Consider the following 24420-nt stretch of genomic DNA (forward strand, 5'->3'; position numbering starts at 1 on the left):
GAGGACCATATGGTGGGTGTTCTGCGATGGAGAGACTTAGGACTGATCCAAACGACATTAAGTCTCATCATCACATGAAATTTCTATTATAAATGTAATTAATGATAGTCTTTGAAGCTGATGGCATGGAGTGGTCGGAATTTAAGAAGATAATTATATCTTATGTTCTGCGTTTGCTGGGATGGTGGTAATGATAATGATGAGATCAGCTGGAGACGAGGCCTGCTGGCATCGTGCTGGTGATGGTCTGCAGTGGTTGGAAGCCGAGCTCCTCGGCAGGGATGCCGAACTGCACCAGCTTGGCTTCGTAGACTCGAATGGCGTCGTTGTAGGCCTTGGTTGCATGGTGGATGCTGTACTTCAGGTTCTTAATGGTGAGGTTTTTGTTCTCGATCGACTCTTTCACCTTCCCTTTGATCTCCTCCACCAGTTTGGGCTCCAGAGCAGAGTTCTGCATAAGCTGATGCAACTGTGCCTCTTTCTGTTCCAGCTGTTCAAGCTCTGTTTCCAGCTTGCGTGAGAGGACTACGTTGTACATTTCCGCATGTTTTTTGACTTCGTTGGTCAGTTTGTCGAACTTGTTCTTGAGATCCTTGCGATCCAGTACAACTTTGTCGTACTTTTCGCTGAGCTCAGCGAACTCCTTTTCGATCTTGATGACCTTTTCTCGGATGGTGATGAGTTTGCTTTTGTAATTCTATCTGCTCATCTTGTGTTTCTCGAACTGGCGAAGCAGTGATTTGAGTTTGTCCCGCTCTAATCCGTCCTTCTTGAGGGGGTCTTTGAGTTAGTTGTTGGAGTTGCGCAGCTAGAATATCTTTTTCTTGTTTTTTTCGGATTCTTCATTGATGCGTTTGATTTCTGCCTTGTGTTCCTTGATGAGTTTGAGGTTATCGCGTGTGATCTAGTTGTAGTAATTCTTGAGTTCTGCAAAGGCTTCTTCGTGGTTTCGCATGAGCTAGTTGATATGCAAATTTTTTCTTTCTTCGAGCTCGTGGACCTCAACACGTTGCTTTAGTTCTAGTTCCTCTTTCATGCGTGCAAGTTTAGCCTCATAATCCTTCTCCATCTCGAAGAGCTGGTTATCGTGGCCCTCCACCATGAATGCCTCCTTGCGCTTGTGGTCCTGCTCTGTGATTTCGGTCTTTTCTATATGTTTTTTTTCCTAATCAACGAGGTCCTTCTTGAGATCCTGTTTGCGCTTCTTCATGTCCTTCATGCGGTCCTCATAGTACTTGTTCTCCTTGAGCTTGGCCTCCTCGCCATCCTTGTCGATGCTCATGTTGGCCTTTTCCTGTTCGTACTCGAGGAGCTTCAATTTCTGCAGAAAGACCTTGACCTCTGTGTTGTGGGCGAGTTGCATGTTCTCGCCTTCGGTCTAGCGGTTGAGTATTTCTGTTTTGAGTTCCTCTATCTCGAGTTCGGTGTTATGGTAGAACTGTTCGACCATGTCTCGGTCCATCTGGATGTAGTTGCGCTTGGACTTGATCTCGCCGACCTTCTCCTTGTAGAGCTTGAGGTTGCTTTCCAGTTAGGGTGCTATCATCTTCATGAACTCGTCATCGGGTTCTTACTCCTTCTTCTGCTTCTTGGGAGGCATACAAATATAAGTTATATTTTGCTTCCAGGGATGCTGTTTAAATGAGCCAGGATCATCGCGAGATAATATAAGCCAACCAGGAGCAGAAGTTGTAACTATCCTCGGTCGTTCAATGGTCAGGACATCGGACTCTAAATCCGAGAACCAGGGTTCGATTCCCTGTCGAGGAGTTTTTTGCCTGTAGGGAAATAGCAGACAGAGAGGAATGGAAGTGGAGGTTTTGGGTGTGATTGGCAAGAATGGAAAGAGTAAGAAGAAAAAGATTGGTCTTTATTATAAAATTGATCATATAGATGCAATAGGTGATGATAAGGTGGTGGATTATGCTTGAGATGACGGTTGAACCGAAATGCAAAGATTATATCTATAGAATATGCTAATTTTCAACATATTTTTGATAGAATAATAACCAATAAACTTCCAAAAAAGAGCTAATCCTACCTATGATCTGTTTTTCACTCTTTCTGCCTTTGAATCTTCTTCCCTACATTCAACTGTAATCCTTTTCCATTCCCATTTATCGATAGGATTGCATCTAATCCAGCCATCTTTCTTTTTTCCTCTGTAAATGTATCATTCATCTAATTTTCAATTGAGCATTGTGGATGTTTAGACGGATGGAATAATTTTAATTCGTTCACATGCTGTTTAATAAACCGAAGGAGCTGAACAAGCATCCCTTCTACCAATCTTCTCTCCCCAAAACTCCCAACGCCCAACAGTACAACTCCACTTCCACTCGATGCATATCCGTCGCAAAACCGCATCAAAATAACAATCAAGTGGTCCTCAAGCCGATCGCTCCACCCAAACAGCTCACTGTATCCATTCCACCATTCAGTATTACCTCGGAAAGGGCAACAACGAAGGCCTAGTGCGACGAGTGCTTTCCCACCGGGCAACATGGGTGGAGTCCGATGACAGTACTTCTGCATTTCTGAACTTCAAGTGGCAGCAGGACCAGAAGGGCATGAAGTACGAGCGACTCATCGAGTCAGGACTCTACCGTGGGCTGATGAACCAGTTCTAGTTCCATGAGGCTTTGTCCAATAAGGAAATGCTGTTTAGAAACTTGTAGCACTACTGCCAAAAGAATGGACTTAATGTGTGGAAAATTGTACCGCCCACCTACCTGCTCAATGCCAAGGATGAATGCAACATGATGCTGCTCAAACAGTTCACAGACACTTATGAAAAGTATTATCCTGAGAGGCTCAAAACCAAGAATGGAGCGCAGACAGAAACTGACATACAACAGGCCAAGCTCAAACTCAAAAGAATCTTTTGCAATTCTAATGTATCTTTTACCATATTTCAGCTTAAAAAGATTCTGGGAAAGGCGCCGCCTATTAGTTAGGTGTTTTTAGATGAATAAGGAGAGTATTTGTGGATAGTTAAGCCTACTTTCCTCAACAGAGGCCGTGGAATTCAAGTCTTTTCGCGTTTGGATGCACTCCTTAAGTTCGTGAGTGACAATCTCTGCGGTTACGTCTAGAGGGCCCTCCGTAAGGAAACCGAGTAGGACTCGCCCACAAAGGTAGACTATATAAAGCGAAACAGCGAGCAGATCCAACAGTCGGTCTTGATGCGGGATCCAGCCAACCGAGAGGTGCGCTAGCGGAGGGAGGAGAGCTCCTTTGATGGGAACCAGTTCATCAGGGTGATCCCCCGCGGACCAGCCATCATTCGCACTGATCGCTTCCTCGTGCAAAAGTATCTTGAAAAACCCATGCTGATCATGAAGCACAAGTTCGATATCCGCATCTGGGTGCTTGTTACCCACAATCTCAAGGGATACGTCTTTAAGGAAGGCTACGTGCGTCTTAGCTCGCTTGAATACTCATGTACGGATTCGCCCGAAAACAACACCTTTATGCATCTCACCAACAACGCAGTTCAAAAGTTCTCTTAAGGTTATGGCTGTGTCGCTGATGGAAATCAACTTTCCTTCAAGCATTTGCGTGGAGAGATGGAGAAGCAGGGATTGAGCTTCGAAGAGGCACTAAAAGGCATCCACGATGACATCAGGGTCTCTCTAAAGGCGACAAGCAAACTGCTAAACCCAAATAACCGTAAATTTAGCTTCCAAGTGTTCGGGTATGATTTCATGATCGACCAAGCCGGCTATCCTTGGCTGATAGAAGTCAATACAAATCCTTGCATTGAGTAATCGAGTAAATTATTGGCGATGCTGCTGCCAAGGATGCTCGACGATGCATTCAGGCTAACCTTAGATCCTCTCTTCTACGGAAGCGTCTCTAATGCTAAGTTCAAGGTGGACGGTTACCCTGACAATGAGAGCATGTGGTTGAATCTAAACATCGACAAGTGATCCATTTTTTGGTATATATACATGATGATAATATAGATGGTATGGGTATAATGTGGGGGATCAGCAGTAGTACTTGCGGGAGACCTCCACATCGTACTTGATGTAATTATCGATTTGGGCCATTTGTATCTCGTTGTCGACCACGTAGGTGGTGAAATCCCAATAGGTGGTCACCTTCTCCATCCTCTTGGCCAACTTGTGGAACTCACGCAACGATTGCTGTCCGAAATCGTTGAAGTAGAGCTTCAGAGAAACCAGACTATCGTTGGTCTCCAGAGACTCAGCCAACATCTTCAGGCCGTTATCGTCGATGCTGTTCCTGGTGAGATCCAGGTGGACTAATGTCCTGTTTTTGGCTAAAGCTTGGGAGATGGCTTTGGCTCCGTAGTGGCCAAGGCGGTTGGCAGATAGATTGAGGCCTCCAGTACGCAAAACTTGGAGGTGAGGATGTCATGGATGGCTTCTGCTCCCTTGAAGGCGATGCGGTTGGCAGCCAGGTCAAGCACGCGGAGCCGGTTGTTCTAAAGGCAGAGCTGCTTGATGGTGTAAATGGCGTCGCAGTTCAGCTGGTTCTTGCGCAGACTCAGCTTCTCCAGCCCTCGGTTCACCTGCAGCATCTTCGCGAAGTGGATCGCGCATTCCTGCCCGATGCTCTTGTACTCAGGAGCGTCGAGGTTGAGAGAACGGAGGGAACTGTTGTTCCAGTTGAGGACACTAGTCACGCAAATGACTCCGTCGATGTCCAAGCCGGTGTCACCTAGGTTTAGCTCCTCCAAGGAGCGGCCCTGTTCTTCGCTGCTGGAGAAAAGGAGGTTCTTGGTGATGCTCTACGTGGGGAAAGATCTACGATTGCGCCGGCAGTGGCTACCTTGTTGAACTGCAGATTCAAGTATTTGATGGTTTCCGAGTGGGCGAGGGCAGCAGAAACCAGCTCTGCACTGGCTGGGCCGATCGCGTTCCCCTGCAGGTTGAGGCTTTCCAGATTGGGGCACTTCTCAAGGTATTTTGCGAAGATTTACAGTCCAACATCTGTGAGTTCGTTGAAGGAGAGGTCGACATGGCGGACGAGCTGATTCTGTGGATTGATACCTTTTCGTGGGTTTACAGGGCCGAGGTGAGGAGGATGAGATCTCTATCGGTGAACCTATTGGCGAAGTTGAGTTTGTCATTTCCGCGGAAGATGAGGTCGAGGTAGAAGCTCTTGGCGGGGATTGCTGCGAAATTGCGGACGAAGCTGGTATTGGGTTCGTGATTGATCTTGCGACAGAGCTCCTTGTATTTCTCGAGCACCTATCCCCGGACTGCTCCGATATCGCTCATTTGTAACTTATTATAATCATCTTTCCTGCCGTCCGGTCCAAATCCCAGGAGAATAGGGATCGGAAGGAGGGATATAAATGTGGGGATTGGCGGATGGAGGTAAGGTATTTAAAGGGGTTGATAGTTTGAATTGTTTATGGGTATATAATAATCAATATTGTCTGTAGATGGAAGAGCAGGAGGACTTAGCCGAACAGATCAAGTATCTCTTCGAGGAGAATGACACAGAGTCGATCAAGTACATCCTCGGTGGCGAAAATGCGGCTTCTGTTGAGAAAATTTGTGCCAAATTGCCAGAGTAAATGGCGGCCTCATTGAGGAATATGTTCCAGGAATTGCCCAAGCAATCAGAAGATGAACTGGAATCTGAAGATATCGAAGAAAATGGAAGAAATAAACGTATTGATCAACATTTGCAACGCTTGGAGAAGGAAGAACGCAATGAGTCTTTTCTAGAGATGATGGCAAAAGCAAATGAAAAGCTAATATACGAGGAACACTTCGGTTTTCCTTTTTACGACCTAATCAAGCGGGTATTAATAACCCACGGTGACAGCAAGCCCCAAGTGAGCACAATAAAGGCCGTTCACTCGCAAGTGGCCATTCTCTATGGCGTTCTTTTCTCCTAAGCAGTCATGAAGTGGCTCAACGACGACTACGAGAATATCGTCCTTGGTTTTAAGGAGTACCTCTCCAGTATTTTTCCGAAATTGGCTGATAAATACTTCCAGTTTCACCAGGTCTACAAAAGCATTAAAAAAGAAGCAGCACAGAACCAACAACTTGATGCCGATGACGATGGAGTGGCTCCAGAAATGAGCGTGCAGGATGATGAAACTCTAGACATCGATGAGAAATAGTTCCTGATGACTATTTCTGAGGCAGCTGAAGACTTCTAAGCCTTTTAGAAGAACAGAAACTACAATTTCATGGTGTTTGGAATGCGGAAATACTTGAGCTATATCGGACTGGATCCTAATGTCTTTGGCCAAGCCAAAGAGAGAGAGTTTTGCTAGTTGCTTTCCTTCCTATCGATTCGGTTTATTCGTCGTATGGTCTTCACCATAATCCGAGATCGCAATCATAATGCCCTTAAGCCTCTGACCTAACCTATTACTCCGCAATAGGTGAGACGGATTGGGAACTAACTAGTAGACGAAATCGGAATGCAGGTGGCAGACCATTTGAAATCAGTAACAGCCACCACCGATACGCAAGCATAAGCTATTTTTCTCTAAGAATTCTAGCCTTACACATACAGTGACTTCATTCCAAGAAAGACATTGAATGCTCCGCTGTAAAAAGGAGAAACAAGGGCCCAGTATGCCTGGAGGACTCACAAATAATATAGACACATCTGGGGACAGAGGGTAAAAGTAGACTACTATTTCAAGCATGGAGGAGTGAAGCCAGTCAATCGGTATATGGACTATGTGGTCAGTCACAGAAGAGAACATAGCATGCATCCTGGAAAGACATGGAAGAACTTCCTAATGATAGAATTTGGTTTCGTTGGAGTAGCGTTTTCCAGACTTAATCATCCTACTACCAAGAAACAGAAACTGGATAGCTGTCAAGATTGATGATTATGGCATTTATATGTTATTTATTGGTTATTTATGGGGTAAGATTTGCTTAGATACTTATAAGGCTTATGATTAACAATTATCAACGTTGTTGCATATTTAATTGATGAGTCACTATATCACAGCCGAGGGAGAGCACAAGATAAGGACCTTCAAGTACAAGGGAGGAAACATCTCCTTCTCATACAACAATATCTGGTCGCCGCTTGCAGACCAAATCATCAAGGTCGTCCCCAAGACATGGGCGCCAAACACGATCACCGTTGCTGGACTTCTGATCCACGCCATCACCACCATCATCTTGGTAATGCAGGGACCTTTTGGATCAGATGCGCCAAAGTGGTCACTGTGGTTGCATGGATTTGGAGTGTTTTTGTACCAAACGCTTGACAACGTGGACGGCAAACAGGCGAGGAGGCTTCATAATAGCACGCCTTTGGGAATGATAATGGACCACGGATGCGATGCCCTTGGCCTAGTCTGTCTAGCGGTGGGAATGGCTAGAATCATTTGCCTTTAAAACTTCGACATTCTGCTATGGGTGTTCACAGTAGGAGTCACTTTTAGCTTCTACATCTCAGCATGGTGCCAATACTACTCTGATGGACTGATGATCCTCGGAAAAGTCAACGCTGTCGATGATGGAATCCCACTTATTTGGATGTTCGCCTTCTTTTCAGCCGTCTTTGGACAGTAAATTTGGAGGACCAAGTTCACCGCTTTCGGAGAAGAGCAAATAACAAGTGAGTGGATTGCCATTTCCGTTTGCATCGCGGCTTAAGTAATCATTACAATATTTAGTTCAAGCTCTGTCCATAATTTCGCTGGCTGGCAAAAACTTTACCAAAAATGTAGGTAAATCTATGTTCGACCTCATCCATTTGGGCGTCATTGGAGGCAGCGTGTACGTGATCGCTGTCTATTCCACTCTTATTTGGCAATACCCTGCGCCCATCCTCATCAGCATCGGTTTCACCATGGCACGAACAATCTCCTACACGCTTTTATGCACAGTCACTGAATCTAAATTCCAACAGTTCCAGCCTTCAGTGCTTGTCTTCGGCATCGCTTTCCCTCGTACTATCTTTTTTATTTAGTTTACATTTTCTTCGGACAAGGTTTGGTCTGCAGCTGCACATTTGTCTACGTAGTGGCTGCATTCACCGTGCTTGAATACTGTTACTTCGTGACAACTGCATGCAGGCACATCGCCAGGACCCTCAACATAAGCATCTTCCATGTTTCGACCCAAAACATGTGAAAAAATAGTGAATGATTCATATCATATATCATCACAAAAAATAGAAATAAAGTCAAATTCTCACACGCACCCACTCAGAAACCTCATCTGCCGTGTTTTTGGACTTGGAAAGCTCAGATATTAGGGCCTTATTGTCCTTTCCCAACTCGAATTGCTTTATCATCTATGCCTGGATCGTCTTTTCGTGGTTTATCTAGTCCTCTAAATGGAAAAGCTGGTACTGATGTTTTGAAGCCTTGCCAGAATGAATTGGTTATCTTCTCGCAAAGTCTTGATCTAGTTGCTAAGTTTCTTGCCCGCGTGGGTCAATTTGCCTACTTCTCTTTCTACTTCTTCGTGAGAGTGGAATTTGATTTAATTTTCGATCTGAATCATCATGGATTTGATCTATTTTAGTTGATAGCGAATGTCAGAAAGATCTTCTTCCTCTTCTAGCTCCAGTCCTAGCAGATTTGAGGAAGGTTTTGATATCTTTAATCCGTTTTTCTGTTTGCTATGCATGTTCCTACTATCCTTTCTCAGCAATTCCGTCAATTGTTTGGTGGTTGTGATGGTTGATCGTGCCTTTTTGCGTGAAGGTTATTTCGAAACCTTATGAGTAAAGGTTTCCTGCAAAAAGTGTTTCCCTTTGGTTTGGCTCATGTTGGGATTTGTATTTTCCGCCTAAGGTTCATTTTGCGTGGTCTACTTGAACCTATCTTGTTCGACTGCTTCGCCTATCTTCTCCATGATGGCCATGAATCTTTTGCTGAGTGCGGTATAATCCTAAATGAGTGCGACACTGGAGGCATATTTCTACATCATACGGTGGGTTACTTTATCTCTAATCTTTTTGTACTGGATGAGTTCTGATTCTATTTCGATGAGCGTGATATCGATGCTGTTGAGTTGAAACTTGTTCTTGGAGATGGTGCGTAGCTGTTTCAATTTTTTGGACTCGCGGAGCAGGGTGAGCTGCCAGTTGCTGACCTCTTCCTGGAAGGCCTGTAGGGAGACTTGGTTGGCGTCCATTGGGCAGTTATTGTTATGATTAAAAAGCAGCTAAATTCAAATTTTGAATCAAAAGCATAATATCACCGACAAAAAATGGACAGAGTTTAACATATAGGAAATAATGATGATCACATTTAGTAGAAATCAACGTGGTAGTCGTCTATTGTCTTTAGTTTTATTTTGCCTTGCTCGGATGAAAAGGAAGGGTCTTCTTCGAAGTGAGTGCAAGGCCTTGTTTCATCATAATCCGGAAAGATGATATCGAGAAAGAAGGTAGGCTCTATGGCTGTAAACTAATGCAAGTTATCTTTGGTGCCTCGTGCGCCGTCTATAAACTTAGTGGCCTTCTCTGCGAGTATATGCGTTTCCCTGGTATATAGGCCCTAAGGAAGGGGAGAGTATAGTTTGGCTTCCATCTTGCCCCTCAATACATAGTTCACCACCTGCATCTGAGGGTGATCGTGCAATTTCATCACTTCTCCCTTCGGTAGATGGTAGATCGTCATTCTAAGCGACTTGTACAGCAGTATGTTGCGGATTCCAATCCCATTCAAAAGCTGCTTTTAGCTTAGCCTCAGCTATGCGAACTGAAGCGAGTTTAGAGCAGAAAGTATGTTGAATGTTTGGCATTGGGTCTCCAGAGGAATCGCTGGCTTGTGGTTGGACATCAAATCTATGGATGCTTGTGCGAGACGGTATATGGAGTTAGTCTTTCCTCGCATGATATATAATATCGGAGCCCTAATTAAAACTCCATTGTTGATTGCTTTGTCCCATACCAAAAAATGAAAAAATAAGTTGAATACCCTTCTTGAGTGCCTAAATATATTGCAAGTATTCTTCCTCCGAAAGGTTCACAATCATCTCAAGCTTCCATATTCTGTCACGAGTGTAAAGATTTGGAGGTTTGATGGTGTTGACGTTGGGAAGTTATGATGATTGATATCGATAAATTCTTGATAGAGAATTAGCTATAATTTAATCTATGATTAATTTAGATTATATTGAAAAGCTGTGCTACTTAGAGGTTATTGCTGGTCGTTAAGCAAAATCATCAAAACTGGAAAATATATATACCGTGGGATACTCCAGCGCGTGACCACCATAAAAGAAGCCTTCCGGGGATGATTTTTACACGATTATTCGGGTGATCGATTCTTGAAAAATTTACGCGGATGGTCCTGTGGACAATCCAAACAAGTCAAATGATATATTCGGAAGTATTGTAACAATTTTATGGGAATTTATGATTGTCCTGCGTCCATCAATGATTTTGAGTGCATGTTATTTTTTTATTTTTTTCAACAGTTGCCTGAAATATTGCTGAAGGGGGTCGCAATCACATAGGGGATGGAAAAAGTATCATGTGAGAGCTTTACCAAGCAGGATGTTATCCTTTTTGTTTATATTTTTACCTCTTGATGAAAAATTGAAGCATAATAAAGGAAGGATGTAAATAGAAAAATTTGATAAAAATCAAAAAAATAAGTTAAGTAACTCCGAATTCCTTCAAGTCTCACTGAATGAAGAAGGTTGAGCCATTGCTCGAAGTCGAGTAGAGCAATTTTTATTCCCTTTAAATTTAAAATGAGATTTCTTCGCAACATTCGCTTAGATGCTCCTCAAAGTTGAAGAAGCTGCCCATTTACTCAGAACTTGTCTCAGTTGATTTTTCCTATGCTTCCATGGTGTATTTGCTTTGCGGGAGCTGGGATTATTCCATGATGAGATTGCCGTAATTTCTTTCCACTTTAGAGAGGCAAGCGGAAGACTTGTAGGTATAAAGAAGGGTATGAGCCTTCTCGGAAATTGCTTCCGAGTACTTTCTCGGTCTGGAGATGAAAACTTTTCTGTTCTGCATTTTTTTCCAACTATAAATAAATATTATATCCATTTTCAGGATTATTTCCGATTTGTACCAAAATTTTCTTACTTCTTTCGATAAACTTCTATGGCGTCGATTCGCACGCTCTCGAGCCGTCCTAGTGGATTAGTGTGCGTATAGACTGTATTGGAGTGGCTACGATATGGCTAGGACCTTGATTAGATGGAGGTTTTAGAAAAAAAGATGAAGATATAAATCAAGCGTTATCTTTTGGATTGAAATAAGGGTGACCGATGGGGGTCTGGGAGGTGAGGCGGCCAAGTTTCATCGGCTTTTTTCAATTTTTAGGCAGGATAAGTGGGTTTTTTCTTATCATGTTGCCTTGTTTTTAAACTTATCACACCGAAATGAGAATTTTCCAAAATAAATTCAAACTGTATCGACCATAAATCACTCAGAAAAGACTTGATTTGCATTGTTGGCAAGCTTGGAATCATTTGGAGATGAGGTATAGAACAACCATGAGGAGGGTGCTGTAGGGACTACCTACGGTATTTTGGATGTTATCCCTTAAAGACATATGTCCCAAAAATGATGAAAATGAGTTGCATCATTTTGGAAAAAATTGATTCATCAGGCTTTTATTCACTTTTAGATTTATATCCCAGTTAAAGAAATAAAATAAATAACAAATATGCCGAAAATCATTAATTTTTATCAATATGGAGGCTTGGAGAGAGAGATAGGGCAGGGGATTGACAAAATTATTTTTTTTATAGTTTAATGGCAATTTTTACTTCGTTTATATTTATAATCTTATTTATAAATGGTCAAGCAAGTAGCATACAACTTTACAATACTTTGATATTATTTTGCAGGCATTGCATCTTTATCTGCATCAAGATTAGCATTTCGGTGAGAATTTTGGTCAATTTTGGGTGATTGATATTTTGGCGTTTAGCTTTAATTTGCCTTCGAGTGTCAGCAAGAAAAAAAATGTAATTATATCATCAAACTATCCTTATGGATTTATTCTGGATTACATTATGAGTGATTTGGCACTATTTTTTGTCGGTTTAACTCAGTGACTAACACCAAGATTTATCCCATATGATCACTGCAATATTTTTCATGTCTGAACACATACATAAACCGGAAAGATTTTACTTTCTCTAAATCCTTCATATAAATTGTTTATGTGGTCTGTTTAGGGATGGAGATGATGGTGATGATGTGTTGGAGATATATTCATGATTGCAGCCAATTAAACATTTAGGACAGTAACTGAGGGCTAATCGTCAGAAAGAGAGAAAGTTGGTATGGATTAAAATAGTTGCGAAGTGAACTTTCTTCATTCAGAAATATCAACTTTGCATCCTCATCGATTATATATAAGATTATTATCGAGAAGGTTGATAAAGCTTCTAACTGTCTCAAGATAATGCCGATAATGTGGTTCCTATATCCTTATTGGTTAATCTTAGAGGATTTTTATCTTATTAATTAATCCCCCAATATTCATATGAAACAACTCCATTCACGCTTCCCGATATTTTTTTACAAATACTTTCTAACCTTTCCCAATCTTTCCTTCCCATCAAGTCCAGTCCAGGGTCACACCCTAATCACTCATGGGATTGTCCATTCTTTTTTTTCCAAATGATTTGAATTTTAAGCACAAATGTGATGAGCAGTAAAGTAATTATACTATCATTATTAGAGAGAGGAGAAGTCGAAATAATTGATGTAATTTTGGTTATCGTTGCTGGTCTATGAAGTCTTGTCCGAGTCAAGCTCACACCCCTCGAACTGCTCCTCGAGGTCAGGGAATATCTGCGGATGATCCTACTCTTGAATAGCTTCTTCCATTGGGCCTTTTTGGCCTAGAGGGAGGCGGCGGAATTGAGGGCGGTGGGTAGGTCCTTCATCAAATAATTTGAGTTAATATTACAAGCATAACGAACGCATATGCTATTTATTTTGGGAAAAAACAGCAAAAAATAGTCAATCGGTATATGGGTGGAAGAGAGATGAACGGTAAGAAGATAATGAGACTAATACATATTTTTTGGAAAGAGGATCAATTACCAGAAGTGAAATAACTCTATTTGATGAATCTATGATCAGATAGACAGCTTATTTCTATCGTAACCTGATGGATGGGGTGGTTACTTATACTAATAAGGTTGAAGCCCTCCTGAGCGCTAAAACGGTTTTTTCAAATTTGAATTTTGCTTCTATCTCACATTATAATTTGAATTTTATGATCATCCCCCTTAAACAAAGGCCTGCGTTTCGAATTTTCACAATTATGCTGATTTCAGGGTGGCTTTTGGATGTTTGATAGTTGTTTACTATTTTATCTATTCTTTGAGTTAATATTTCTGTTATAACATGGAGACCGGTCTATCGCTGCTCCAAAAATAGTTCAAAATCCCCAAACACCCCAATAAAGAACTCCAAATAAGGCACATCGATTCCAATATACTCCTTCATCGCTCAGCTAATCGAAGCCTTGAAGGAATACGTTCACTCGGAGTTCCGATATAGTTGGGCGTAGTTCCTCATCTGCAACAGGAAGCACCAAACCGTTCAATTGGTCAGTACGCATGCACTGACATAGAGTCGTGGATTTATCACGTAAAGCATAGCTTGGAGTCTCAGCTTCTCAACTCGCTGCTGCTGATCAACGATCCCAAGAAGTGCAGGCTGTTTCTACGACTGAGAAAATATGTATTGCAGCTATCGAATGTGAACATGCTCGATGAGATTGTTCTCAAGCATGAAGATGTGATCAGTAAATGTGGGATAATGTAGCGATTGTCCATCGGATGTTTCCTCCCAATATAAAGAAAGAAATCATGAATGGAGTTAAACAGATATTCATCTCGTACAAAGTGGCAGAGGCGAAGTAAGGAATGAGTGTATTTAGGATCTATGCATGCGTCTTCATTGAATACATACTCTCCATATACGATTCTATCGATTAAAGCCAGCAATCCTTCATGGTTGGTGATACAAAATGTCTTCAAATATCGTCATATCTAACTTTTCCACCATCAATAAGTTCAATTCCAACCTGCACAGAGAAAATGGACTCTATCGCAAGCTTTAAAACGCTTAGAATTCATACACGATAATTGAGACTAAGTTTTTACCTCAAAAATTGTAAAAACAGAAGACTAAATTTCAATAGGAACCCAATGGAAGTGAGTACTATAGCAATAGCATCAATTTTTCTGAAGATAGCTCCTAGAACTTACATCAAGAGCATAACTCAAGGATGGTAGAGAAGGAAAACTTGAACGAAAACCAAAATCACTTCATGAAGACAAAGGACAAAAATGCGAAAATCTCATATAGAACCCACAGGAATAGCGATCATAGATAAAGATATAGGAGGACAGTTATCATCCCATTCATATCTAAACTAGACAAGCAAAATCTGCTCTCATAGCTCAATCAATAAATCCATTGAAAGCCTTATCGCCAGAAACGAACAATTCAAGTATCGGCTACTATCGGGCAAAGGCTCAATGAAGATGGAGCTGAGCCACGAGGAAGAGGACAGCATTAACGAAACGATCAATATCATCCACAACAGTATTGTGCGAAACAGGAGGGATAGTTATGATTTTAATATTGATATCAGATAATTGTCGATCAACTGAGCATAGTGTATTTGATGTTTTTGTCCTACTGCATCCCCATGGCATTGGAGAGGATGTCTGCCCATAGGATCATGCTCTCACTGTTCAATCTGGACTGACTCTATATGTAATTTTTCACATATTTTGCAATATTCCGATTCGTTTCTTTGAAGTATCTCATGCACTCGTTATAGATCTATTTATTGTATAGAGCGTAGGAGTCTCTGAGTATCTTTGCCTCGTTTGTCTCTTTGGGAAGCATGATAGCGAATGCTTATTACTTTACTTTTGGTTTTTATGTGATTTTATTCACGCATCCCCATTTCGATAGGTCATTACCTTCATATAATTTCAGTTTTCTCTTTAGCAAGTTGACTCTAACATCACAAAAAATCTGTTGTTTTTCCGCTAAGCCTTGCAAGCTATCCATCAAGTTATCATAAACAGACTCTCGTACTTAACTAACCCATACATTTCATTTCGCAGTAATTTTGCTTGTTAGCAGAATTTATCTAATAGATAATTGATACGAGTATTGTTCGGAGATTAGTTGGAAATTGGAGAAGAGGTTGTTTTAAAGTAAGGGCAATTTGAGTGAAGATCTAAACTGGTGATCATAATTCCATATATTTTGCAATTGGTGCCTATGCTCTTGAATGTTTCACTACAATTCTCCAGGGAAGTTGCACAGGCCTTGAAATCTTTATATATTCTACGTTATTTATCGATACTTCTTACACAGGGTTGTGTCTAGGTGAGATATTTTTGGGTTTGAAGAAGAATCCGGTGAGATTTTTATTGATTTAGCAGGTGACTTCTCCTTCCATGTTGCATATCCTGCTCATCTACACTTCGCTGTTCAAGCATTTGTATTAGATTTGAACTTTTCCCAAAGGTTTGACTACTTTATCGTCAAAATTCTTGCACCATGGGTTCTGATTTCAATTCTGGAATGGTGATTAACTTATTGAGGAACATCTAAAGTATGATTAATCGTTGGTGAGATGCTTGTCGTCGTATCTTCTGTACTGTCCTTTTCGGATATGGGCGGCACTGGTAGGCCAGGGTATAAAAAGTTTAGTTTTTCCTTCAGCCATTCAAAGTCGCTGTATCTTCGCTATACCCTTATGTGCAATGGTTCCACCAAGATCTCATAAGTGATGTATGATTTTTAGAAAAGTCCTCCCTATCTTTTGTTGTATTTCAATATCTTTATCTCCAATTTTTCATTGAAAAACTAAGGAACTATTTTCTTCTTCAGGCATTTAACAACATGAAAGTATTTTCCTTCATTTTTATCCTCCTATTTCCCAATATTTTTTTATGATGTATTTTCGGTTGTTGCTTCTTCTTTCTTTACCTCTTCTTTGGCTTCACTGGACGGCTCTACGATTTCTGGTTCTGTATGGCTGGTTTTAAACTTTTCCACAATATTTTTGAGTGCATCCAAGGTCCAAAGTTCAAGGTTGTCGCCGGCGCCTTGATTATTCGAGATGAGGAATTGTTGAAAGACTTCGGGATTGTATCCTCCCTCGATGATTTCCTTATAAAGGTATGTTTGCTTCTTGGTCAATTCGTCTTACATTATTATGTTAAAAATCTATATTTATCGATCCGCTTTTGATTAGTATAAACAACAGAATTCAAGCGGAGGCAGAGAGCTTAGGATTATGGATGATTTATTAATTTGGCTCTGAAGCTTATTGGCATAAAAAGAGTATACCTATATTGCATGATAGGCAGAAATGTTCCACTCATATATATTCTATAATGTCAGAAGTTATTGTAGCAGAGTAGCAAATCGAGTTGGTGAATATCGTATAGGTGGTGCAGACGAGTCTGAGTCGCAATTTCGCGATAATTCTAAAGAGATTGAACCACCACGATGCCCTGCTGGCCCAGTATCAACTCAATGGCAATCAGCAGCAGACAGAAAATATCAACCAATTACTCAGACTGGAGCAGCAATTACTCTAATACAAGGCAGCCATCTCCGACCAGTTCCAGAAGTATACCAAAAGAGTCAATCCCTCGAGGAAAAATATTCATCACTACGCTCAGGCCTAGATTAAAATGTCACCTTCGCCAAGCGAGTCAATGAAGAACTCTTCACCACGCAACTGCAATTCGAAGAAAAATTGAAACAAAATAACTGGAGGCGGCTGTAGTCACGTAACATGTGCAATTGCTCGCCATGGAACAGAATCGTCTCAATGATGAAGTCAATAAAAAGGAGAATAAGGTGGAGGCGCAGAGGATCATCAAAGAAACCGAAATACTCAAGGATAAGAATTCTTTTATTGAGAGCGAACTTAAAGTGGCATATCACAAGATTGAAAAGATGGAGATTCTGAATTAGAAGGCTGAGAGGATGCAGGCGAAGAAGGAAGTGGAGATTTTCAAGGAAATTGAGGAGAGGGTAAAGAAGGAAATCAAAAGCAACCTCACATCACCGATCGTTCAACAACTTCCAAATATCGCTGCAGGATTATCCAGCAATCCAAGAGACAACCAAGGTCGCTACTCAGTCACAGGATCAATCATCGATAAATCTAACTTCTAGCCTAGCCAATACCAACAAGAGCAGGAAAATAGGAGGGGAAGTGTCATTGTGGAAGGCTCTAACGGATAGCCCAATAATGTTAGAGTAAATCTGAGTGGAAATATCGACTTTTATCTGGAGAAGTGGGGTGAAAAGATGAAAAACTTCGAGACTCAGCTGAAGGAAATGGGTGAAAACATGAAGGTTCTAAACAAAGGCACTGGAAAGAAGGAATCAAGAGAAAACAAAGAAAACTCATCCTAGGGAATAAAGTAAAAGCTTAATGAGCTGAAGCCTTAAATCGTGAAGCTCTGGGCGAAATTCGATACAATTGATGATAGAGTTTCCTTCAACTAAAGAAAAATCGAAGAGAGGATGAAGAGCATTGCCGAACTGACAGGAATAATAAAGTAAAATAATGTGTCAAGGCTTGAGGAGAAGGTGAAGAACATGCAGACATAGATTTTCACCACGCTTAAGGAAATCAAAGGAAAGCTAGACTCAAAGCTCAGCCAAACTGATCACGATAAATATGTCAAGATGATGGAGTAAAAACTCACCCAAATGAATGATATGATCTACCTTAAGAGCGACAAGCTATAGGTCAAAAAAGCGTTGCTTTTCCTATAGTCGAAGATAAAGTAGATCATTTTAGTCATCTCCGAAGACGAATAGAATGAAAAGGACGCTCTTCTGACCAAAAAGCAACTGAAGTGCATCTCATGCGACAAGGAAATCGATAAATTTTCAGGCATAATCTCAAGTCCGAAGGGCAACTGGGACGGCATGCCATTCAAGGACCATCCATCTGAGATTCTCGGCAGATTTGGCATGACGAATTTCGGTTCTCTTTCCAAGAAGTTGAAGAAACTCGAAGGAAAGGACCTTCCTGTGCTGAACAAGCGTAACGCTAACCAAAGTTTCCAAGCAAATTGATGATGTTTTTTCAGCTAATCCCTTCTATTTTATATTGATACCCTTGCATATGATGCTGGTGATAATAAATTCTCTTTATGTGATGGTTGGTAGCGGTATTATTATCGCTTTGGCATTGTTATTTTAGATTGTCCGAGTGGCTCAATGGTAGAGCATTAGACTTCTAATCTAAGGGTTGTGGGTTCGAGTCCCATCTCGGATGTATTTTTATTTTTCAAAAAATAGGCATTTTTATGTTATTTTTATTGTTTTTTTGTTTTTGGAGTTTTGAAGTAGGCTGGTAAACTTTTTCGACTATTGATGTTGTTGGTTGGTTGGAATTTGAATAATAATAAGATGGATAAGGACCAAAACTAGTACGAATGCAGTTGATGCTGCACAGGAGCAGCAGGAGCAATTCCGGCATAGATCGAGGCGAATCTCCCTCATCAGCGAGGTCCGTCCATTTCTATCATGCTTGACGAGTTCGTCAATAATTAGGGATTCTACATCAAGGTCCAGAATTTGCACAAGGAGTATAGCACCTATCGCAAGACCCGCAGAGACGGCAGCTGCTTCTACCGAGCCCTCACCTTCTCCATTTTCGAGGCCATCCACGTCCGCAAGGACAATGCCCTCAAGGAGAAAATGGTGAAGAAACTTAAGGACGCCAAGGAGTTTCTGCTAAAGGCCAATTTCGAAGGAGTTATCTTCGAGGACATGCAAGAGCTCTTCATCGAGAAGCTTAACGACGCCAAGATAAAGAGCATCGATGATGTGATTGGCATGTTCTGCGATCCCTAAATCTCGAATTACCTCGTACTGATGATGCGCTTCCTCACCTCGGGATAGCTGAAGAATAGTTCAGTCCTCTACTAGACTTTCATCGAGAATGGCCTGCCTATTGAATTCTTCTGCCAGAGCGAGGTGGAGCAGATCGATAAAGAGGCAGACCAGATTCAGATAATGGCTCTTTTAAACTACCTTGAGGTCGGCATCAAGATCATCTACCTGGACTCCAACGTCAAGAGCAAGGAAGCTTACACTGTCATCCTGCCGGAATCTACCAAGCCTGCAGATGTGAAGGCCACCCTTCTGTACCGTCCCGGTCATTATGATATTCTATATTGACCTGTACATAGCTATTACCATCAAATTATATGATAGGAAGGATAGGATAGGAATGATGAAGGGGTGGGATCACTCGGGGATTACTTTGTAGGGGTTCATGATGCCGTTTGGATCGAATAGCTTCTTGATGTTGCGATAGATTTGCAAAATTTAGGGGGATTTTTGGAGATGAAGGTATGATGGCTTGTGCAAACCCACTCCGTGCTATGCGCTGATGCTTCCATGATGCTTGGTCACCTCCTTGAACACAAAGCTATCCTTGAACTCTGACCCTTCATCCAGAATGATATTGACATGCAAATTGCCATCGCCAATGTGGCCATAGCCAAGGACCAAGGATTTCGACTATTTCCTGAGATACTAAAGCAGGCCTGGCCATTCCCTAACGTCGAAGGAGATATCGTAGGCAAGCACTCTTCCCTTCTCTCTGACTGCAGCCACTGCCACATCCTCCCTAATCTTCCAAATCTTACTATACTCCTTGTCGTTGTTGGACACAATCGCGTCATTGAAGTCATTTAGCTCCTCGAACAACTCATCGAGGTCTTCAGTGGACGCCTGCACGAACAGCATGTGTTAGTTCAGCTCTACTTTATCGAAGATGGGCGGATGGAGATGCCGAATCACCGTATGGTAGGTTGTTCCATCGATATACTACAACGCTGCCAGGTTCTTGCCCAACCTGCGCTTGATCAGGGGCAGGCTCTGCAGGATCTTCTAGAACTTGTCTGTCTTGAAGACCATTATCTTGCGGATGTTGTCGATCTTTTCGCAGTGGATGTTCAGCTTGGTGATTATGCCTATCGTGCCCTACCCCCGATGAAAAGCTGCTTCAAGTCGAATCCCGTATTGTCCTTGTGGATCTATGAACGCAAGTTGAGCACATCTCCGTTGGGTGTCACTGCCTACAAGCCCAAAATATGTGACCTAAAGGAACCATACTTAATCACGTATTTTCCACCGGCGTTGGTCGATGCGTTGCCTCCGATCTGGCATGACCCCTTTGCGCCGAGGTCGAGGGGTGTTTAGAAGCCGTATGGCTCGAGATACTAATTGAGTTTTTCGAGGATGACTCCCGCCTCGCAGTTGACGATGGAGCTGACTTCGTTGAATCCTTCGATTTTGTTCATGTTTTTGAGGTTTACGATGATCTCGTCGAAGACGGGCACGCTTCCGCCCACCAGTCCAGTGTTTCCGCCCTGGGGGACCACAGCCAGTCTTCGATTGTTGCAGTGCGCCAGTATCTTGGAGACGTGGTCGGTGGTCGAAGGGAAGAGAAGCAGTTTGGAATGCCCTCGATCGAGCTTGCGGAAGCAGAGGTTATGTGGCTATATGGCGGCGGGGTCGTCGACGACTGCGTGTGGGGGGAGGAAGGAGCGGAAGAAGGACACGTCCTGGTCAGAAAGTACTGCGTAGTCCTTGCGCTTGAAGTCGTGCTGCCAGAACCGATATCTGAGTGCCTTCTGGAGGAATAGCATTCCAATTAAATATCCAATAATATATGAAACATACGCTTAAAATTAGAAATGGCATAAATGAACAAAATGTCTTTATTATCCTTACACGAGTGGTATGAAATGTTTAGCTTTATGACTGCTTTATGATTGATGGTAATTCAGTATAATCATTAAGTCGATAGTTGATCATAGCTTAGATTTGATGACTTGCGAATGCTCCTCCATGACTTCTAAGCAGGCCATGTAAATTTTGAGGATTTTGCTCATCTAAATGGGTCTTCTCTTGTGTGCGTTGTGGCCAGTATCGTAAAGATGGAAACATAAGTATTCCTGAATCTTCTCTCCATCCATATCTATTCCGAATTCCCGCTTCAGTCTTTACTCCAGGGGTGCCTTAATCGTCTTAAACAGCCTTCGGTATTCAGGAAGATTCACGTAGGATTCTGACCCCCAGCACAGATTATGGATTGAGCTTAAGTCTTGTGCGGTTAATGAAGCGGATCTTTTTGTCCAAAGATGAGCACTCTCAGTATCTTCAGCTTCCTATTGAGACCGTAAAGTTCACTGACTCCGTTGGGCAAAGTATTAATCAATCTTATGTAAGCAAAATAGTCGGTTATGGTCAGCTTGGGAAACTCCACAGGTCCGAAGGATCTGCCCTCGCCGATCTACAAGAATTTGCGATGCAGCAGGATTCTTTGGTGATCGTCATCCCACAGTTTCTGTGCCCTCCACTAGGGTGAGTTGTAGCCATTTTCTGTGATGCAGGATTGGACAAAGGTCAAGAGGCCAGTATACCAGTGATCGACGATCCGGTGATGTTGATGTATCCTTAGACGTATTGCGGATAGTGGGTGATGAAGTAAGCGCTGAAGATGCTGCCCAATGAGTGAGCACAAAGGATTACTTTTCCCACCTTAAGGACCTTTATAAGGCGAATGATGAGTTCGGAGAAATGCGTAGCTGATCCATCGTAGTCTCCTCTCCTCTAGTCCTATCCATCGAAGCCAGGAGTGGTCAGGTTTACCCACCTACAGCTTTTCCCCATTTCTGTCTCTAAGCCCGCCCATTCCACATGGTCGCCTGGTGCTCCATGCAGTGTCAAAAAGGTATGTTTCGAGTGGTTTCTATTATCAGTGACAAAGCAATACCATCCGTTTCCCAATTAGATCCTTTCCTTTTCCTAGGTGTATACTGTATTTTCTTTTTATCTGTGAGTTCTATCTTGAAAGCTTTTAAATTCCTCTCCACAAGGGCCTATACCACTCGATGTTGCCTTTAGCGCTACTCTTCACTCCTTTCATCTTCAATATGGTGGTAAGCATTCTCTGAGTAACCGTGCATGATGATTTAATATTATAGTATGATGTCAAGGTGCGGTTTCCATATGACTACCATCCGCATTCATATACATTAACAATAACTATCTTTTGCATAAGTCATCTCATTCTTAACAGTCAAATCATTCCTTTGAAGATTCTGACAATATTTTTTTCATAGTGTTTATTGATAATCTTATGTTTTTGAAGAAACTTATAAATAAAGGTTACGAGGCGGACCACTGCCAAATCTGCAATAATCCCTTCAAGCTAATGTAGTTTTGCGGCCACGCAGCAAGTTCGACCGGATCCACAAGTGCAAGCGCTGTCTCAAGTTCATCTGCATCAATTGCGGAGACTCCAAGGAGTTCGTGCTCGACGAGGAGGGCAAAATGACCCGATAAACATAGAGTTTGCGTCAATTGCCGAGCAGATATTCAACGCATACGCCAGAACATGGACCACGTAAGTTTGGAAAGACTCAGTACGGCCTCAAGTGGGCGCATAACAGCAAATTGGCCGAGGAGTGGCTCTCCAATCTGTACCTCCTCTCCAACACAGTCGCAAGCAGCACATGAAGGACTACGAATACGCCCACTTCCTGGCGTTATTCTTCAAATCGGGAAGCAAATTCAACGAGGAGACGGAGATAATCGACAAGGACGTGATCCGGGGGCGGACTGACTTCAGCGTCTTCAACTACTCCATGAAGGAATTCTTCTACACGGTGCAGTTGGGAGTTGAGGACCAGCACGAGACCAGGCTCAACATCGCCAACGTCCTCTACGCCATCGCCGCCAGGTTCGAAAAGGTGGGCTACTGCCAGGGCATGAGCGGGATCGCCGCCTTCTTGCTCTGCTTCGCCACCGAAGAGACCGCTTCATCATCTTCTGCGACCTGCTCGAACAGATCTTCCCCAAGATGTTCCTAGAGAGGAGCAGTGTAGGAGTAGCGCTGATTGGATTGCTGGCTGAGATCCACTTCCTGAAGGAATACTACGAGGCGGTGCTGATAAAGGGAAAGAAAAATTTGCTGCTGAAGGAAAGAGAGGAATACAGTGAGGAGGAAGTGGCCCACATAAAGGTGATAATTGAGCTGGCGGGCAGTAAGGCACTGCTGAGCGTCTTCGTGGGGATTCTCAACTTCAGCAATCTAATGTTCGTCTGGTAGTAGTTGGCCAAGCGGCGCACCTTCGACGTGGTCTAGCGTGCCTTCCTCGCCATCATCTACCTCAACCGGAATGCCATCCTGCAGTAGCGTTCCTTCAAGAAGCTCTAAGAGTACTTTTAGAAGCTGGACGGAGAGGCCTTCCGGTAGGCGTACCACGACATCGCCATCGACCAGGAGGCCAGCAGGCCTACATCGACGACTTCTATATCCAGAACGGCAAGAAGTGGAACACCTCCGGCACTGGCAGCTCCTACACCCTCTCCAAAGTCACCAGCTTCACTGAAAATTAAATCAAAGCCATCGAAAAGGCCTTCTGCAAGGGACTCACGACCCAACTCATGGCGCAAACTCCCATCATCGGAGAATAGGATTTCTTGCTCATCGTGGAAACCTATTACCAAGTGCTGAAGCGGGAAAGCGATGAGGGAGAATCCATCCTTTAGATCAGCAGTTTCTTCCTACGCAAGATATTCCAGAGCTTCAAGGGATAAGGGCGTTAGGGATTGCTGTTCAGGTAGTTATGAGCCGATATAGGTAATTCGTGTGTTGTTTTTCGATCTGTACGAAGAGCAGTCTGAAGGAGCGAGTGTGCGCCATTCTGGGGACATTCAAGGACTACTCTTGCAGGGTTTCCCTGTAGAACTTCAACAAGTTAATGCTGGCTCTGTTGTAGTTGGCTCCACCCAGTATGGCCCTCAAGAAAAACGCCTTCCTGGAACGCACGAACAAGTTCTTTTCGCCGACTGGAGCGGTTTCGCTGAATGAGTTGTAGATCCTGCTGAGTGACGAGTTCATGCTCGAGATGTCTCTGCTGATAGCCTTCTAGACGAAGTAAATCGTAAGCAAGACGCTGCAGGCCTTCGAGCAGCTCAAGAAGGAGAGGGAGGACGGTTAAAAGGAGGAAAAGCCCCAAGAGAAGGGATAAAGCGCAGGCTAGAATAATAAAGTGGCCAGTCCCTGATTTTTAACTTGCTTCATCTCACTATTAGCCTCTCCATCTTCATCACCCACCCTCCTACCCCCAATCCCCTCCAATTACCCCTTATTCTCCGGATATATGTTGTGTGGTGGTGGTGAGAGTGTTATTACTTTGAATTCTGGATTATAGAAGCATTACAATCTATTTCGATATGGAATAAGGGAACGGAAGTACATCGTTGCAGACGATCCTATTGGACCACACGCGTCAATCGGTGTAGGCGAAGATAGCTGAGTTATTCCATTCAAAGGAGTATCCCTCTTTCGAGTTGGGCGAATTCTACGGGCACTCCTTGTTCTCCTCGCACGAGAAATTCCATTTCTTCATCGATATCCTGGAG

The 24420-nt window shown here is 42.7% G+C and overlaps 1 protein-coding gene and 1 non-coding gene across 2 annotated transcripts; one reads left to right on the forward strand and one right to left on the reverse strand.

The window, feature by feature from the left end:
• Window positions 1–205: 205 nt before the first annotated feature.
• LOC116244735 (dynein regulatory complex subunit 4-like) lies at window positions 206–1102 on the reverse strand. The gene is made up of 2 exons (XM_031616624.1): window positions 1001–1102; window positions 206–661 (listed from the first exon to the last, which is right to left on the reverse strand). The coding sequence occupies exons 1-2, from the start codon at window positions 1100–1102 to the stop codon at window positions 206–208; spliced, it is 558 nt and encodes a 185-aa protein (XP_031472484.1).
• A 17073-nt stretch (window positions 1103–18175) lies between these two features.
• TRNAR-UCU (transfer RNA arginine (anticodon UCU)) lies at window positions 18176–18247 on the forward strand. The gene has a single exon. It is a non-coding gene; the product is annotated as a tRNA-Arg (tRNA).
• The last annotated feature ends 6173 nt before the right edge of the window (window positions 18248–24420 follow it).

The sequence above is a fragment of the Nymphaea colorata genome, unplaced genomic scaffold (assembly GCF_008831285.2).
Source record: "Nymphaea colorata isolate Beijing-Zhang1983 unplaced genomic scaffold, ASM883128v2 scaffold0287, whole genome shotgun sequence".
NCBI classification, from domain to species: domain Eukaryota; kingdom Viridiplantae; phylum Streptophyta; class Magnoliopsida; order Nymphaeales; family Nymphaeaceae; genus Nymphaea; species Nymphaea colorata.